This window comes from Podarcis filfolensis (assembly GCF_964270895.1).
Source record: "Podarcis filfolensis genome assembly, chromosome: 1".
NCBI lineage: Eukaryota > Metazoa > Chordata > Lepidosauria > Squamata > Lacertidae > Podarcis > Podarcis filfolensis.
In genome coordinates, this window is record NC_139604.1 from 49,245,578 (window position 1) to 49,262,882 (window position 17,305).

A 17,305-nucleotide genomic window follows, 5' to 3' on the forward strand; every position below is an offset into this window, starting at 1 on the left:
ATTCAGACAAGGGTTCATCTCCCAGCCCTGCCTGGAGATGCTGGTGATTAAACCTGGGACCTTCTGTATTCAAAGCAGATGCTCTACCACTTGAGTTATGGCAATCCACATCTCTTTCAGCTCCATTCATATCATATGCTGGTATCTTACATTGAATATATCTTAAAATAGCTTTCTTGGATCCCAGAATGAAACCTGGGATCTTTTGCATGCAAAGCTGAAGGAATGCAGTAGGTCAACATCTGGGGAGGCTGAAGAGCAAGCTTTCCTTAAGGTACATGCTTTTACCATAATGCTAATTGGACTGGGGTAGTAGCAGCTTTCATGTGACTACTAAGCTTGTGCCCAAGGCGAGCTTTGAACTGAAAGCTAATTTGGTGCCATAGCTGAATAAAATGAACTGTGAAGCAGAAGGTCCTTGGTTCAAAGCTTGCCTTTGAGCAATGAATTTATAAGCCACTCTCTCAGCCTCAAGATGCAGTGTCCCCATCTCCCTTCAATACAGGGATATCACTGTGAACCAGTAATAGATGTGAGGAACTCTAGACATGTACACAAACAGTATTAATTGGCCGTCACAGCAGATATGTTTTGCCACTATAATGCTATGTAAGCTATCAAGAGCCAATCACATCTGAGCAAGCAATTGCAAGTGGGTCAGTGCCACAGTTGCATAGAAAACTAGATCGCCCCACAATGCATAAGGAGAAGCCAATATTGCCCATGGATTGTCAACTTCAGTTTGGGAATATATTGTACTTGGAACAGCTTGTTTTCTGCTCTTTTGGCTTAACTATTCATGTTTCATTGCATCAATTCTGATACAAGAGGTGAACATTAATCAAGAATTTTATAAAAGAGCAACAGGTAGATGCAAATAGCTACTGGCTATTATGTTTTCTAAGGGACGCGGGTGGCGCTGTGGGTTAAACCAGAGCCTAGGACTTGCTGATCAGAAGGTTGGTGGTTCGAATCCCCGCGACGGGGTGAGCTCCCGTTGCTCGGTCCCTGCTGCTGCCAACCTAGCAGTTCAAAAGCACCTCAAAGTGCAAGTAGATAAATAGGTACCACTCTGGCAGGAAGGTAAACGGCATTTCCATGTGCTGCTCTGGTTCACCAGAAGCGGCTTAGTCATGCTGGCCACATGACCCGGAAGCTGTATGCCGGCTCCCTCAGCCAATAAAGCGAGATAAGTGCTGCAACCCCAGAGTCGGTCACTAATGGTCACCCCCACTAATGGTCAGGGGTCCCTTTACCTTTACCTTTATTATGTTTTCTGAAAAACAGTTCTTGCTTATTTTTCCCTGTAGCCCTTGGCACAACCCAAAATCTTCTCTGCACCTAGTCTTGATCTAGTCTTCTGAAGTCTATATTCTGTCTACTCTGTTTACACTGCTGACCGTGGGTCTTTTTTAAAAATCCTGCTGTGAAACATCTTTTCTCCTCCCGTGCCCCCATTTTTACCATTTTACTGAAAATAATTTCTCTGAAGACAAGTTCTGGGAGGCTCAGAAGCTTGTTCACTACTCTGTGACATTTCAGCTGGGTCTTAATAAAATGTATTTATACACCTTTTGCTTTGGGGGTGGGGGGTTCTAATGGCAAGGGGAAGCATGCAGCTCTCTGCAGGATTTTGTACAGCAGCTTATTCTGATGGAAATAGCGCAAAGGACAGTAACTGAATGCAGATCATCCTAGGAGGAAGAATCCTCCTCCTCCTGACCATCCCCAGTTGTGCTGCTCGTCAAACTCCAGAGGGGTCTGAGACCACCGGAATGTTAGCACCGCTGCCAAAAAACAAGTCATGTTCGGCTTGTGTGTCACGTAGCAAAGTCAGCCTCTAAGCAAAGAGGGAGGGAGATCTCGTGCCATTCGCAGAGTAAAAAGGAAGCACGCTTGTCGTTCTCTGAATGGACATACAAGGTATTTAGAACAAGATCCCCCCTTCCCTCCCCATTCAGGAAAAAGAAAAAGATGACAGCGCTGTGCAATGAGAGAGACAGCTAAGTTTATATCTCTTCCACTTTCGCAGCAGACCATGTGCCTGCATGGACTGTAACAAAAAGGGACTCTCAGCCCAGGGCAAATCAAAGACAGCTGCCTGTCTTCACAGGAACACAGCAAACAATCGGTCCATTTTGCAGTGGATGCCCAGAAGCCATTTCCATCCTTCCTGGGATACCAGCTTGAATACAGAAGGCTCTTTAGCTGCACCGGATCAGCTTTCTTTGGTGCTCTAGTTGCCCCAACTATAATTCCACGGTTGTGGAAATAGGCTGCTGCTTATAGCAGCCTAAGTGTAAGCAACTGGCTTGATGAACAATGAACATATACTGGGCTATTTTATACTTATACTAGCAGAAGTAAATACAGAGACCTGGGCAATCAAGCAAAAGATTATCCACAAAGATCCATTTGTGGAGTGGGAATTGTGCCCCTTTTTACATGTAGAGGAGAGGGAGAGGGAGAAGAAGGACTGGGTAGCCACTTGTATTCTGACCACAGTTGGGAATGTAGGGCAGTACCAGCATCAACAAAAGCCCATGTTGTTTGGTTGTTTGTTTTTTATACCCCAGCTTTTTCCCCCCTGATGGTACTCAGTGCAGCTTACAAATAAAAACAAGAATCACTAAAACATAAATAATAATTAAAAAACAAGCAAACGCTAACAGAACTAAAACTATATATACATACATAAAATATGTTTAAAACATACAAATAATCACAGAAAAGCTGCTATTTGGCACCAGAGGGAAGCTGACATTTTTTTTCCCTATTCATTCAAAACCTTGTCCACACCATCAGTTTAGAACAATATATTTAGTGGTGTTCTTACTAATTTGCTGCACATCAAAATGGAAGTGCTCATGTTTCAGAATTCTTGCATCTTCCTACCCATCATGCAATAAATACAGTTCCTCTCCCAGCTAACACCTCCATGACTGTCCTGGCTCCCACTTGTGGACGTAATACTCACGACTCTCTGCTTGGTTATTACAAAATGTTTTATTCCAGAATTTGCTACATGACCTAAACATATATCAAGTTGGAAGGTACACACTTAGCAGATTATTGCAAAGCTCTAGGATACATGGTTAGGTGTAAGCAAAGACATTGTCTCAAGACTTGACGTGCCCCCTGAGCTACCCTTCTGAAGAGGAGGGCAGGCACAATCGTTCACAGAAATCCCATCCTGAGCCGTGAGAATGGGCAAGGAGGCATGCTTGTGGGTCTGCTCATGCCACCACAATCAGCATCACATCCTTGTAAGACAAAGTCAATAGTGCGAGTTCACTGTCTGACCTAGGGGGGAAGCATTTTGCTAGCAAGAGACTGGAGCACAGCCTGGTTCAAAAACCTTTCTCTTGGCACTCAGGACATCCACTGTCACTGAACTTCCTCCTGGCAAGCTGCTGGGCCCCTCCCCAGAATTGGTTTCCCAACTCACATACTATTCTTCCTTCCCATCTAACCAGCCCTGCCAAAAGGTCTCCATAGGGCTCATGAAAATTATTACCCTCAAGACTGAATTACTAAAACATGCTCTTTATGGAAGTGGGCCCTTGGGTCTAGTCTGGAAGCTGCAGCTAGACTGATGATGAGAAGAAGCTACTGCCAACATACTATATGTGTGTTAAAATACCTGCAGTGGCTTCCTATTTGCCACCAAGCCAAATTCTAGTACTAGTGTACAAAGCCCTGAATAACTTTGTCCAGAGGTTTTCAATCTTTTTGGGTCTGTGGCTCCCTTGACCAACTTCATTCTTTCTGTGGCACCCCTGTGGGGCTCAAGAGTCCAGTTATGCCACCCCTTGCCTGCAAAGCCAACAATCCCTCACCCCTTTTGATTGTGATTATATGCATTTACACTTCTGGTTTTTTTTTTTTAATTTCTGAGGATTTACATTTTTGGGGTTTAATGTTGATTTTAAAATTTTGTATATTTTTGTCATTGTATGCTGTTTTGAGACCTAAATACTGAAAAGCAGGATTTTTTTAAAAATAAATACTATTGCAAGTACTGCATGAAACAAGTCTGGGATATATAACAGCAGGCACCTGCCAGATTCACATTACTTGTCTGCACTGCAACGTCCCTGCTGCTTTGTCAACATTTGTTCATAAGGTTTATAATAACCACAGTAGCTGCATATTCACACAGCATGTGGCACTTTAGTACTGAAGTCTTCATCTACTTGAAAAAGCCTTGCAAACAACAAGGTCAACCCCCCTCCCACGGTTGCCTGCCATTTCAGGACATTGTGAGGCAAATTAAACATTCCAGGCAAATGCACTGAATAAAGCCCCAACGTTTAAATCATCATCATATCATATCCTCAATGAGTTAGACAATACAGGATAGCCTTGGGAGGCTGCTATTTTGAGTCAAGGGAGGCCGTTGCTGAAGCCTTCCTCAGCACACACACACAAATTGTTTCGCTCAAAATTTCCAAGCTGCCTTTCTACATGAACTTATAGGTTCTGAAAGAGGCTGGTTTTAGCTTTAGCTTTGGGGGTTTTTTAATCATTTTCAGGGCATTTTTACATTTTACATTTGCATGCTGCACACGCATAACAAAAAAAAACCAAAAAAAAACCCCAGTGGATTTGACCAAAGGTCCATCTAGTACAGCAGCTTTTTCCTCACAGTGGCCAAACCACCTCAGACAAAGCCACAAGGATCTGTTTACTGTTGTTTCTTTGCTATTTGTGCTCTCTGCCATTGTGCAAAGCCAGCTCAGAAGTGCTTGTGCAACCCCACTGAAGGAGATTGCTAACCGCTTCATGGTGAAGGAGGGACAGAAGAGTCTGTTGCATCTTGGCCAATAGCCAGTCTGTTGCATTTCCATGCTGTTCATGGAGGAAGGCCCCTTTCTTCCACCAATTGTTAGCACGGAAGCCAAGTTAGTTGGTGAAGAAAAAACAGATCACACCATCTCTCCTTTGCCAGCCTGGATGAAATTCCACATATTTCCCTTCATGGTTAAATATGGAGGCTGTAAGATGGGGTCCCATTTCATTAAAAAGATTAGTAGTACTGGCTTAAAAGTATAATGTAAGAAGATGGTGAAATTTGAAGTTATGTTAATATGTCTTCCTCCTACTGGTATCATTCTCACCCAGCCTCAGTTCCAACTAGGAGTCTGCCCATAGTATGTGAAACCCTTTCAAGGATACACTCATCAAAGGTTAAGGAATGGTCAAGACTGACTGTTCGTATATTGAAAGTTGCTTACCAGTTGCTTGTTGAAGTTATGTACACATTGTTCAAATTGCTCATCTTTTGTTTCATCAGCTTTGCCAAGTTTCTGAAGGACCTGCACATGCACAGAAAAAGAGAACAGAGAAGGGTATTGAAGTCACAAAATTTGAACATTTGCAACCAATAAAAGACAATTCGAGAGGAGAGGGGTCGCTGTTTCAGCTTTACTGAGTGGCAGAGAACAGGGGGCAGGTTCAAACACTGGGAATGCTGCTTTTAAAGATCTCAGGAAACACTTCAGGAAAAATCCCTCTGCTTGGAGAATTTGGATGGCCACTGCCCGTTGCAGAAGACAGTACTGGATGAATAGAGTGACTGCATGTCTTACTTTATTGTGAATAGTCCTCCAGTTTTAAGGGCTTTAAAGGAAAATGAACCATTAGAAGGGAGATTGGACCTTGGACAGCAGAAACCTTGCCTTTGCCCCTCAACAGCACTGAACAGCAAGCTGAGCTGTCACACAGATCAGTCCCTCTCATTATGATGAAATGTATTGCATTTCTATATCAATTATAGGAACGTTTCTAAATTTGCATATAAGCATATGCAAATTATATGCAAACAAGCACCCTCCTTTTTTGGTGATGCATAAATCTCCTGCATCACAAAGCCAATGTTTAATAGTTAGAAAAATTCAGCTAATAAAGTGGTACTAAATACAAAACTATAGAGTTGCACTTCATTTACTTAACTTTGCACTGCAGACCAGTTTACCAACTCTTTGGAAATGCAACATAGAAATTGAAGGGGGTTCCGATGACTCACAGACTATATTTCTCATGCAAAACTTATTTGTCCAGCCCTTGGCTGGAGAAGAGTGGTACTGAAAAATCTGCTGAACAGACAATATAAACCACTGTGCAGTTCCCCCAAGAAAAACTTCAGTTAATCTCCTCTCACAAATAACCTATTTTGTGAAAGAGGAAAATTCATATGCTGGAGGCATAAATGTTATCTTCAGATTTATAAAAAAAAATATTAAGAGTTTCAGCCAGAACTGGAACTAGCTTGGGAGAGAGTCCTGTTGTTATGATTCTGCCACCAGGAAGGCTTGGAATAACCATGGCAACCAGCCAGGCCTCTCTTAGTACCAAGAGTCCTTTTTAACAATCAAGTTCACCCACCATTCCAGGCGGAGTAAATCTTAATCAAGACACTTTATTTATCAGCCTTCCCTTTTAACACTCTTGATTCAAGTGGGTCGCTGAAAGTGGAGTTGCCCACACAGCTAACCCAAGGCTGTTCAGCTTGAGTGACTGAAGGGGGGAGCAGCAAAGGACACGAACAGTAATGTATGTAGATAGCTTCAGCTGCCACAAATCACGCTTAGGGCTGTTTCAGATGTGCATGTAAAATATTTTACATGACCACCTAAAAATGTTACCAGCTGATGCAGCTCATGCATGAAATCATGAAGTTCCACTTATGAGGGAACTGGTATGAGCAATGGCTACTTATCAAGTGGCAAACCCAATGACACTTATCCAGTGACACATAATGTATGACACATAATATTTGGAACCGACCTATGGAGAGAAGAAAGTTTGAAGAATCCGGCAAGATCACACACAAGGCCCCTCTAGTCTGGTATTCTGTTTCCAACAGCTTGCCAACTAGATGCCTGTGGAAGGCCGATAAGCAGGACATACTGACAACAGTCCTCTCTTGCTGTTCTACAGCAACTAGCTATTCAGAGGCAGGCTGCTTGTGATCCTGGAGGTAGTTTATAGCCATCATGACTAGTAGTCATTTAAAGCTACATGGATACGTTCAACTGATCCATCAAAGCTTCCTGGTTTGCAGGGGAAACTATAGTTTGTAACCAACAAACTATGGCTTCCTGTTAATCAAACATAGAAGTTTCTAATCTCTTCCAATTACATGCAGAGGAAGGGGGGAGTCATTGTCAGTCCTCCGCACTATGGCTCAGACTTCAGAGTATCATCTAAGTGCAGCCATTCTCCTTAGGGTGCATTAGTATTCCTGCTGTTTAGAAACTATCCGTGTGTGTGTGTGTGTGTGTGTGTGTGTGTGTGTAGCATTCCTGGAGGGGAAAGTGGGGAATCAGTATATAAAGAACCTCCTCATTCACCCAACACTGATAACAAATACAGAAGATGTGGCTACCTCCTTGTTTGTTGGCATGACAGAGCTCAAGACACAACCCACATATCAACTACCGTATTTTTTGCTCTATAAGACTCACTTTTTCCCTCCTAAAAAGTAAGGGGAAATGTGTGTGCGTCTTATGGAGCAAATGCAGGCTGCGCAGCTATCCCAGAAGCCAGAACAGCAAGAGGGATTGCTGCTTTCACTGCGCAGCGATTCCTCTTGCTGTTCTGGCTTCTGAGATTCAGAATATTTTTTTTATTTTCCTCCTCCAAAAACTAGGTGCATCTTGTGGTCTGGTGCGTATTACAGAGAGAAAAATACGATATTTAGGCCCTGCTTAGAGATACCTACTTCAAACTCTAAGAATCCCTAGTACACGAGCACTGAATTTAGAAAGAGATCCAAGATTCCCATTCATTTCACACTGTCATTTTGAATTTAGTCATACATGTACACACATATAGACAGCTGATTCTCTGTAGCATTGCAACATGCATCACAAATCACTCAGGTTTCAGAGTATCATTCTGTCCAAGTGTGCAAAAACATCACTGAAGACCAGTATTTAATCACTGAGTGGGTGGCTAGCTAAGCAACATCCTCTGCAGAAAGTGGAGCTCTCCGAACTCAACCAGTCTGGAAACACAGAAGGCTATGTTAGCAGGGAATGTGATACGCACTTGGCCACCAACTTGTGTTTCCACCACGCCTGTTATAAATCCACCTAGCCTTTTGGGGTTGGGGGAGGAAGTTCTCCTGCTCAAGGCCTTACAGAACCCTTTTTTTTTCTTTCTTCATAGTGCCCTTTGGGGGCTAATCTAAGCTATCAGATGCCATTATTCCAAGCTAAATGGGTTATTTCGTTGGTATGCTAGCTTGTTGGAATTTGTTGTTTCAATTGTTTTAGCTGGTTTTGCTGTTAGATTTTATGGGTTTGTATTTGGACATGTTTGTAAACCACTTTGAGAAGCAAATTGGCCTTAAAAAGCAATCTAATAAATAATAAACAGAATGCAAACTGCACATTTTGAAGACTATTCCTGAGACAGCATTTTTAAAGTTGCATTTTGCATGCATACCATGCATAAGAAATCAAAGGTCCACAATTGTCTGCTACTCCTTTTTTAATATCCTGCTACCCATTGGAAGGTAACAATTCATGCTATGCTCTCTCTCTCTCTCTCTCTCTCTCTCTCTCTCTCTCTCTCTCTCACACACACACACACACACACACACATCACTTCTATCCATCACAATTGCTTGCAACCTTCACCAAGGTTGCAAACAGCCAGGCAGGTGAACTCAGCACTATGCAGGATCAATCTGCCAAGTCATTTTTCATTTGCTCCACACATCCCCTGATTAGGCTGAGAAGATTAAGGTTTATCCGCACATATTTAAAGAGCTCTCAAATCAATTTTCTCATAGCAATACAGCATTACTTGACAAAATTTACAGTTTGCAAAGGAGGGAGCAGGGAAGAATTGGGATAGTTAAGTGTGTGTGTCTTCACCTCTTATTCCAGAATGCATTTGAAAAGCCAAATCACAAAATTTCAATCCTTTCTAGGAAATGCACAACTCTGGATAAGGGGTCTAGAGAGCCCCATGTTCCAATAGCTATCGCAGTGAGAGACAGTAAAATCAAACTCCAAGAGCAAATTCTGGTAGCTCTTTCAAAATATTGAGGTGGTCATATTTATAGTTTCACACTAAATACAGAAAGTGTAAGAGTAAATGGCAAATCGGAAAGGAAATAGAATGTGTTTTTAAAAGATTTTTAAGCTTTGCGCCATAGTCCTTCTACGCAGCAGTTTGGAAAACCCTGATGCAGAGTCTTCTTTGAGAACACAGAAGGAGTTGCACACTTCTTTGGCTCCCAGCTACCATCCTCAATTAGAACAAGGGAATAGCTAATACAAACAGCCATTTGAAAAAGCATAGGCTTACTCACAGGTAAAATGATCAATTCTAAACTGGGGAAAGGGTCATTTAACAAAGATAAGAACTCAGAATGTTACAAAAGCTCAAAGGTGACACAGAACAAGCAACTAATGTAGAAAATGCGGTCATAAAAACAGGCATGGAACTGTCTGCTGAAGGTCTGTCTAGGGCACATGTGTACGAGCTCAAAATTTATGTGAAGCTATAGTTCCCAAGAAGCCTGATTAATTAATTACTATGTATTTTTAATAGTTCAGCTTTGAGTTTGCAATAGTTCAACTCAGAGGGCCAAATGAGATAAAATATGAAATTGATCTTTCTGTTTTAAATAATGGACGGGTTTAAAAAAAAATATGAAAATTGGACTCCCAGCAAGTGGGGAAGAAGGAAATTAACATTTTCCTCCCCTGCCATGGTCCTAACTAAAATCATTTCTGCAAATCGTGCTCTTTGGCATTCCCATGAAAAACTTCCTCCTAATGCAAAATAGCAGTTCCTGGGGAGCAAGTGCAGAAAAAGCAGAAAGGGTTAAATTTCTCTGCCTGCTGCAAATTCACAATAGTTACCAACCTCCTGTCCCAAGAAACTATTATTTACAAAACTTCAGGACTGGGTTCAGCCAGCTTTAACCAAATACTGAGTGTAACTTCTCTACACTCCAAAACAACTAGGACCATGGTGATTTGGATTCAAGTTCCTACTCAGCCATGAAGCTAAACAGATGACCTTGCTCTCTAACCTACCTCACAGGGTTGTTGAAACAAGCAGTGGAGGATGAGACCGAGGAGAAAAAGAGGGTTGAGAGAACTACCATATTTACTTGAGTCTAATGCACAGGGTGGCGCTGTGGGTAAAACCTCAGTGCCTAGGACTTGCCGATCGTCAGGTCGGCAGTTCGAATCCCCGCGGCGGGGTGCGCTCCCGTTGCTCGGTCCCAGCGCCTGCCAACCTAGCAGTTCGAAAGCACCCCCGGGTGCAAGTAGATAAATAGGGACCGCTTACTAGCGGGAAGGTAAACAGCGTTTCCGTGTGCTGCGCTGGCTCGCCAGATGCAGCTTGTCACGCTGGCCACGTGACCCGGAAGTGTCTTCGGACAGCGCTGGCCCCCGGCCTCTTAAGCGAGATGGGCGCGCAACCCCAGAGTCGGACACGACTGGCCCGTACGGGCAGGGGTACCTTTACCTTTACCTTTAATGCACCATTGAATCTAATGCGCACCTCAATTTTCAGAACCTTGAAACCAAAAAAGGTATTTGCTGGAGAATGTAAATGTGCCATCAAATCTAATGTGCACCTTCATTTTCACAATGTAATTTTGTCCCAAAAAAATAGTGGGCATTAGATTTGAGTAAATAAGGTAAGTAAGGTGCCCTGAACTTATTGGAGGAAGGGTGGGATAAATCTGAAATAAATACGTATTTTAGTCATATTCAAAAACAGTGTTAGAAACTCCAATATATAAGCTAGGCACCAAATGGCTCCTTATACCAGAGTTAAGGTTACCCAGAAAGAATGCCTAGTTGCCATTTTTGGGCCAGGTGGCTTGAAATACTTATTTTTCAATACAACATTTTGGTTCCTTGAATTCATTCTCTTTGTGCAGATACAATATAATGGATAGAATTCTTCAGGATGTGTTGCTAGTGTGGGAAAACAGTCAAGATCCAAGGATCCTTAGGCATGCACCTCCAGATGATGGAGAGGTCAGGCATCATCCTGGCACCTGGGCATCTTCACTTGGTTACAAAGTGGCTGATAGCCAGGTGCAAAATGCACCTGGTGAATTTTGAATGCTGTCTGAAAACCGCACAGGCTATACCACTTCTTACAACTGTTGACTTTCTAAGAGACAGAATTCAGGCTTTATATGTTACCAGGTTCTTAAAAGGAGAGTCCACTGTAAGAGTGTGCAGATCAGAATGTATAAAGTGCTGCTTATGCATGATGTGCAAAAGCCCTGAAAAGCCTTGAATTATTGGGAGGGGGGCACAGTTAAATGGCTCTTAATCTCAGGGATTTCCAGCAACTGGAAGGTACTATTCCAAACCCTGTGCCTCTGTGATGATGGTCAACGCCTTATATCAGCCTCCCCCAATCTGGTGCCTTACAGTCATTTCTCACTAACCACAGCTAGCATGGACAATGGTCAGGGGTAGTCAGAGTTGGAATCACATAACATCTAGAGGGCATCAGATTGTGGAGGGCTGCCTTATATTACAAACCATCCCACTTCAGGCCATTGCCACATTTTGCATGTGGAAGGGCTTTCTATGCAGGATCAGCTCCTTAAAAAATTCAGACAGAATTCAAAATCTCTGCAAGGGGCTCCTCTTGGAGAGGCAGATGATGCAGCAGATATTTGGCTCCAGCATCAGGAGAAATCGCCATTCAGAGGGAGGGAAGGGGTGTTTGCTGTGCTCACACCACAGCAAACAGGGAGGTGGTGTTGGCTGTTGACAAGAGGCAGCACCCAACCCCTGGGAATTGGAACAGGACCAAACCCAAGATGAAGTGGAAGACTTCAACTGACCTTCCCACCCAAGTGTGTCCAAATCAGATCCAGACAGATCCTCGAGAGAAATACTTTGGTACAAAACCTTTTGCTGAAGCAGCAGATGGCAAATAACGCAAGCAACATCAGTTATGTGTGTCCGTTTTGGCCACTAATGAACTGTGAGATCATAGGATGACATCCATCCCCTGGAGAAGTAAGTGCAAGTGGTGTCAGATTAGACCGTTCCCAAGCAGCTATTGGCGCTCCGCTCTCCCCCATCCTCCCCCTGCGTAACGCCATCGTGCTTAATCTGTCGGATCATTGCAAAGCCAGATAAAGTTAGTTAGGATTGAAACTTCAGGCTCTTTGCAGCTATAAATGGAGCAGATTTGCCCAAGCAAAGACAGTTGATGGAAAGAACCTAGCAGAAGTCAATGTAGCACCCAGGATCAGCTCACAATGGCAAGAATTAGTTGTATGGTTGGAGGAGGAGGAGAAAAGGGAGGAGAAAACACATGGGAGGCTGAATCAATGATCTGGTTGCATTTAAACTGTTGAATAACCAACAGCTCCTTGCTTCTGCCACATTCCTCCTGGTAACTTCCATTTACCCAGAGAACTGCTGGCAGTTTTAACACCCAGAGATCAGCAATACAACACAGAGCCAGCAATTGCCCCCATATCACAGATGCAGTATGAAAAATAATGTTATACCCATTTTGCAGATATGGAAGTCTATTAGCAGGATATGACTTTTCACCTCCAATATCCTGGAACATCCTGGAATTTTCAATATGGGTTTTGGCAGAGACTTCCATAGGCCAGTTTTTTGTTTTGTTTTGTTTTACCCGGGATGCTCATGGTCTAAAACCAACATCCATAGCGTAAGAAGCTGAACAGAAATTCCACCGATGCAAATAATTAAGAGAGACCAAGACAGCAAATTAATCAATATGCTTAAGACATGCAAGACACCAGCATCTTCACAGACATTCAAGAGAGACAAAGGAAATTCATATGGGAGAAGGGAATCACAATATGGTGGCTTGCTCCACCCCCTGACCTAGAGCATCAGAAGAGAGCCTACCTGGGTCCACTGAAATATATCTAGGGTCCTATATATACAAGCAGGATTCCCACATACCGGTAAGCTTTATCCACATTTAGGTGAATGCACAGGGATCAGAATGTTCAGAAACTTCAGCTAGCACAGAATTTAGTGCCCCGGTTGCTCACCAGGGTAAGATGGTTTTAACATATCACACCAATCCTGTCACAACTTCACTGCTCTAATTTGTTTCCGAGCCCAATTCAAAGTGATGGTTTTGACCTATGAAGCCTTAAATGGCTCAGGACTGCCATACAGTGGCGGAGCTTCATGCTCCGGCACCGGGGGGAGGAGAGCAGGCAGGGTGGCAGCCGGGATGGCGCTGCCGGGGATGGTGCTCCCCCCGCACTCCTCTTCCTTTGCCAGTGCTGCCATACCTCAAGGACCACCTCTCCCCATATGAACAGACCCGGACCCTGAAATCGTCACATGTTGCTCATCTTTGTGTGCCTCCTCCATGAGAAGTCTGGAGAGTGGCAGCACAAGAATGGACCTTTTCTGCCATGGCTCCCCACTTGTGGAATACTCTCCCCCTCCCCAGGAGGCTCGCCTGTCGCCTTCATTATATATATTTAGACAGCAGGTGAAAACATTATTGGCCCAGACCTATGGCTTTTTAAATGTGTTTGGGATGTTAGGGGGGTTGTTATTATGTTATGTATTTTTTATTTTTATACCGTAAACCACCCTGTGAACTTTGGATATAATATAGTTGTTGTTGTTGTTGTTGTTGTTGTTGTTGTTGTTGTTATGCTGTTACACACACACACACATTTATTTCATCCAGATTGAACATCTGTTCAGGCTATCGATATTGAGTTAGAGGGTTTGTGCAATGGAGTAACAGGATCTTCTGGCCTTCTGCATCTACTTCTGGGATAAAAAATATATTTTAAGAAAATGTGGCACAGAATTCTTCAAGTGAGGAAATACTTAATATGAGCACACACCTTGAATAATTTCACCCTTAAAAAGCTAAGAAGCTAGACTGAAGTTTTATTTTAATTTATTTTCCTGACTCAAAATAATAAACCATTGTATCGTCTGAGAATATCTTCTGTTACAAAGATACAATGCGGGGATGGCATCCATTTCTAACCATATTGATGGTATAAATATTTTGCTTGTCTTATCTTACAAAGGAGTGCTTGTTAGCTGTATTTTGAGCAAACAATAATTTTCTGGAATTGAGATTACCGCAGTAACATCAAGGCCCCAAACTCAAAATATGTTGTTGTTGTTGTTGTTGTCGTCGGTTATACCCCGCCTTTTTTCCTGGTATGGCCTCAGAGAGATGATTATCTTAGGATGTTGCAAGGAGCATCTTGTGGACAGTAACACTAAAGACTAATGGATTTGTTGTGGCATAAGCTTTGGCAGCAACTATCTACCTACCCAGTGGTGGGACTTTCAGAACAGCTTCCTTTGTCACAAAGACTAAACCCGCAGAAAGGAGAGGATCAATTGGCCTTTTGAAAGATGCCACAAGACTCAGGGTGCACTCAGACATGGAGATTATTGCATGCGTCTTCCTGGTTATGATGTTAGCACTTCTGTTCCAGTTTCTAATGTTCCTTGTACATTACATTGCCTGTTGTGCTGTGGGACTATGGCTTTTTCATCAGTGCATAGCCATGTAGCACCAAATTTCTTTCACACCTGCCATGTGACACAATGGACATAATGAGACATGTTGCCACCTTTTATGGCATGTGTGTTTCTGTTTCCCAACTCATCCCCCATGCGCATGATGGAAAAGAACTGTATGCAAGAATACTACCCAACTTGGTCACATGCATGGTCCAAGAAAACCAGTGGGGAAATTACAGTGTAAAACTCCCACAAATTTTCCTGGTTAACAGGACTGCAAGTGAATTCTTTCTGAAAGCAAGTATCACGGAAATGAGCAGTACTCATCCACTAGATTTCTGGAAGTGGCTTTTACGTTGCGTGAAAGATGACATAAAGCATGAAAAATATCAGTAAAAAGGCAACATTGGGAAGATGGAATAAAGTGCCATCTGAACACAGCCTCATTGTGATTTGTAACCCTGCCCTAGTTTTTCGAAGAGAAAAAAATCAATCTGAGCATGACAAATCTCTTCTGAACTACATTTTCAGACAGTATCTTTCACAGCTTTTGAACCAGCAGGTGTGTGTTTTAGATAGGAATAGCTGCCGTCTTTTTCTGCGCTGCTTCAGCACAAGCAGAGGGCTCTGTCATAAGATATGAAGCCAACCCTGTCCAACAGTGCACCTTTCACCTTCATAAAGGCCTCAATCCATCTTGTGTAGTTTTCTGGTAAAGCAAATTTTATCTGACAGCTGGAGAAAAGCTTCAAATGGCCTTTAGGTCATGCCACAGCATCAAGCTAGCTCGGAAAGTGGCACGGAAAGAACATTAGGTCAGACAGGCAATTAGTCCCTTCGTTTCACCCGCCTACCTTGCCCTTCCTTTACCTACAAAATACAGGGATTCCTTCGGAGGGTGACCACCATAATGTCTAGGGCTGCAGCTGCCCCCATCCCAGGAGACAGACGGTGAGATTCAACATTGTGCTATGGTGAATGCCCCATTGGTGCAAAAACATTGCAGCTTGCCAGTTGAAATAACACCCCCCCTCACCCATCCCACTATTTGGGGGGTGGGGTTTTTCTGACCCCCCCAACCCAATTTCAGGGGGCATGAAGAGGAGGGGGAAAGGCCTGCTGTGCAAGTGGGAGCTCTCATGCAGGCCTTGTGCTGACTGAACTTGACAGATGAATCCCACTCAAAGCCACACCAGAGCAAAAGGATAACGCATCTTCTTGCATTGCAGCCTGCCTCCACTTAGTAAATGATACAGTCCAGCTATTTATTTTGAAAAGGTGCAATTTCCCCCCCAATTCAGATGCCCAACCGTATAATGATCATGTCTCTCTGGAAGTCCCTGTTGCTCAAGCATATAATGGCCTGGGCTCACACATCACATTAAAGGATGGCTAATGTTGAATGAGCAAATATGCAGCTGCACAAAGAGAAACTATTAGGCTTAAGGGCCTTTTTATTAAAACAGATTGTGTGCTTTCTCAGTCATCCAAGTACAGCTAACATCTCACGTACTAGAGTTGAAGTTAAGCCACATGGTGACTATTCTTCTAAACCTACTCAATATACCGTAAATCCAGTTTCAAATTGGGACTGATCAATAGTACACAAGTGATTTCCTAGTCAGGTAAAAATGAAATCTGATCAGGCATTCACAGATTGATACGACTCAGACAATTGTTCTAATTAAAATGCATCGTTGTTTCTACACTGTGGAAGCAGGAGCTACTCGCTATCAACGGTCAAGTGTTCTATAACCTGAATTTCCCAACTAAGTGCTGTTCAAAATTCAGAAGCAAGAACCATGTAAAAGTATAAAACTTTTTGAAGGAGATAGAAACAACAAGCTGTAAACAGGGAAAGGAGAGAAAACCATGTTTCAATATTTAAGTGCCAAGAAGACAGAACAATGTGATTACCTACAGCCACAGGTTTACAAAAGTAGGAAAACGTTTTCTATCGAGGGCCACATTCTCACTGGGCAATGTGTTACAAGGAGCATACTGGCAGTGGATGGAGGAGCTAAGCCAGTGAGAGGCACCCACCCCTTTTTCTCTCTTTTGGCACCTGTGTGAAGTTCTTCACTTCTTTATATGGAAAACTTTCTTTAAACAGAGCAATCTTGCAAGCACTTTCATTGGGAAGTGGGGGGATTGAGGCTGGAAGACATGCAGTAATACCCACATGAAATAACCAGAGGTCTCTTCTGTTTCTTAATGAATACTGAATACCAGATTTAGAATGTTAATGGAAGTTTCGACTTAAGTGAAGTTTCTTGGTATGAAGAATTTCAGTTCCAGAATCCTTATCAGTTCTCTGTCTTATTAGGAACCCTAGTAAGTTTCTCCTTTTTGCCAGTGACCACTAAAATAGGCTTGTTCCTGATTACTGGAGAAAATGCCTTATTTTTCCAACACCGGCCATAAGAATGGTAAAGGCAGTAAGCAAAAAAGAAAAAGGCTGTTTTAAGCCTGTGATCTTGTGTCAAATTGGTTTTCTAAATTAGGCATTGACATTTCCCTGAACCAATGTCAGTCTCTCAGGGAAGCCTCAGTTACTAGGGCTGTTCACGTTGCATCTAATTATAGTTTTTAACTTCGGAGGGAATTGACAGAAGAGGATTACAGAGCGGTTTCTGGTGCTTCCTATTCAGTTTTCTCGCATGCTCAACATGCAGGTCCTCTTCTGGAGAATAATCTTGATTACCAGCTGCCAAGTATACTCCTGGTTGGGGGGGGTATCCAAAAAGCACAGTTCCCCAATCAGCATTATTATTATTATTATTAGTTGAATTTAT

General features: G+C 42.8%; 2 protein-coding genes across 35 annotated transcripts in view; both read right to left on the reverse strand.

Annotated features, from left to right (window-relative positions):
• The window catches only part of CYP27C1 (cytochrome P450 family 27 subfamily C member 1), a 233,436-nt gene that overhangs the window by 143,281 nt on the left and 72,850 nt on the right, over positions 1-17,305 (reverse strand). The gene's annotated exons all lie outside the window — the stretch shown is intronic.
• The window catches only part of BIN1 (bridging integrator 1), a 110,080-nt gene that overhangs the window by 59,414 nt on the left and 33,361 nt on the right, over positions 1-17,305 (reverse strand). For all 34 annotated transcript variants that reach the window (XM_083585145.1, XM_083585154.1, XM_083585156.1 and 31 more), the window contains exon 2: positions 5,238-5,318. In XM_083585145.1, coding sequence (XP_083441271.1) covers positions 5,238-5,318 — 81 coding nt within the window. The remainder of the gene's footprint in view (positions 1-5,237; positions 5,319-17,305) is intronic.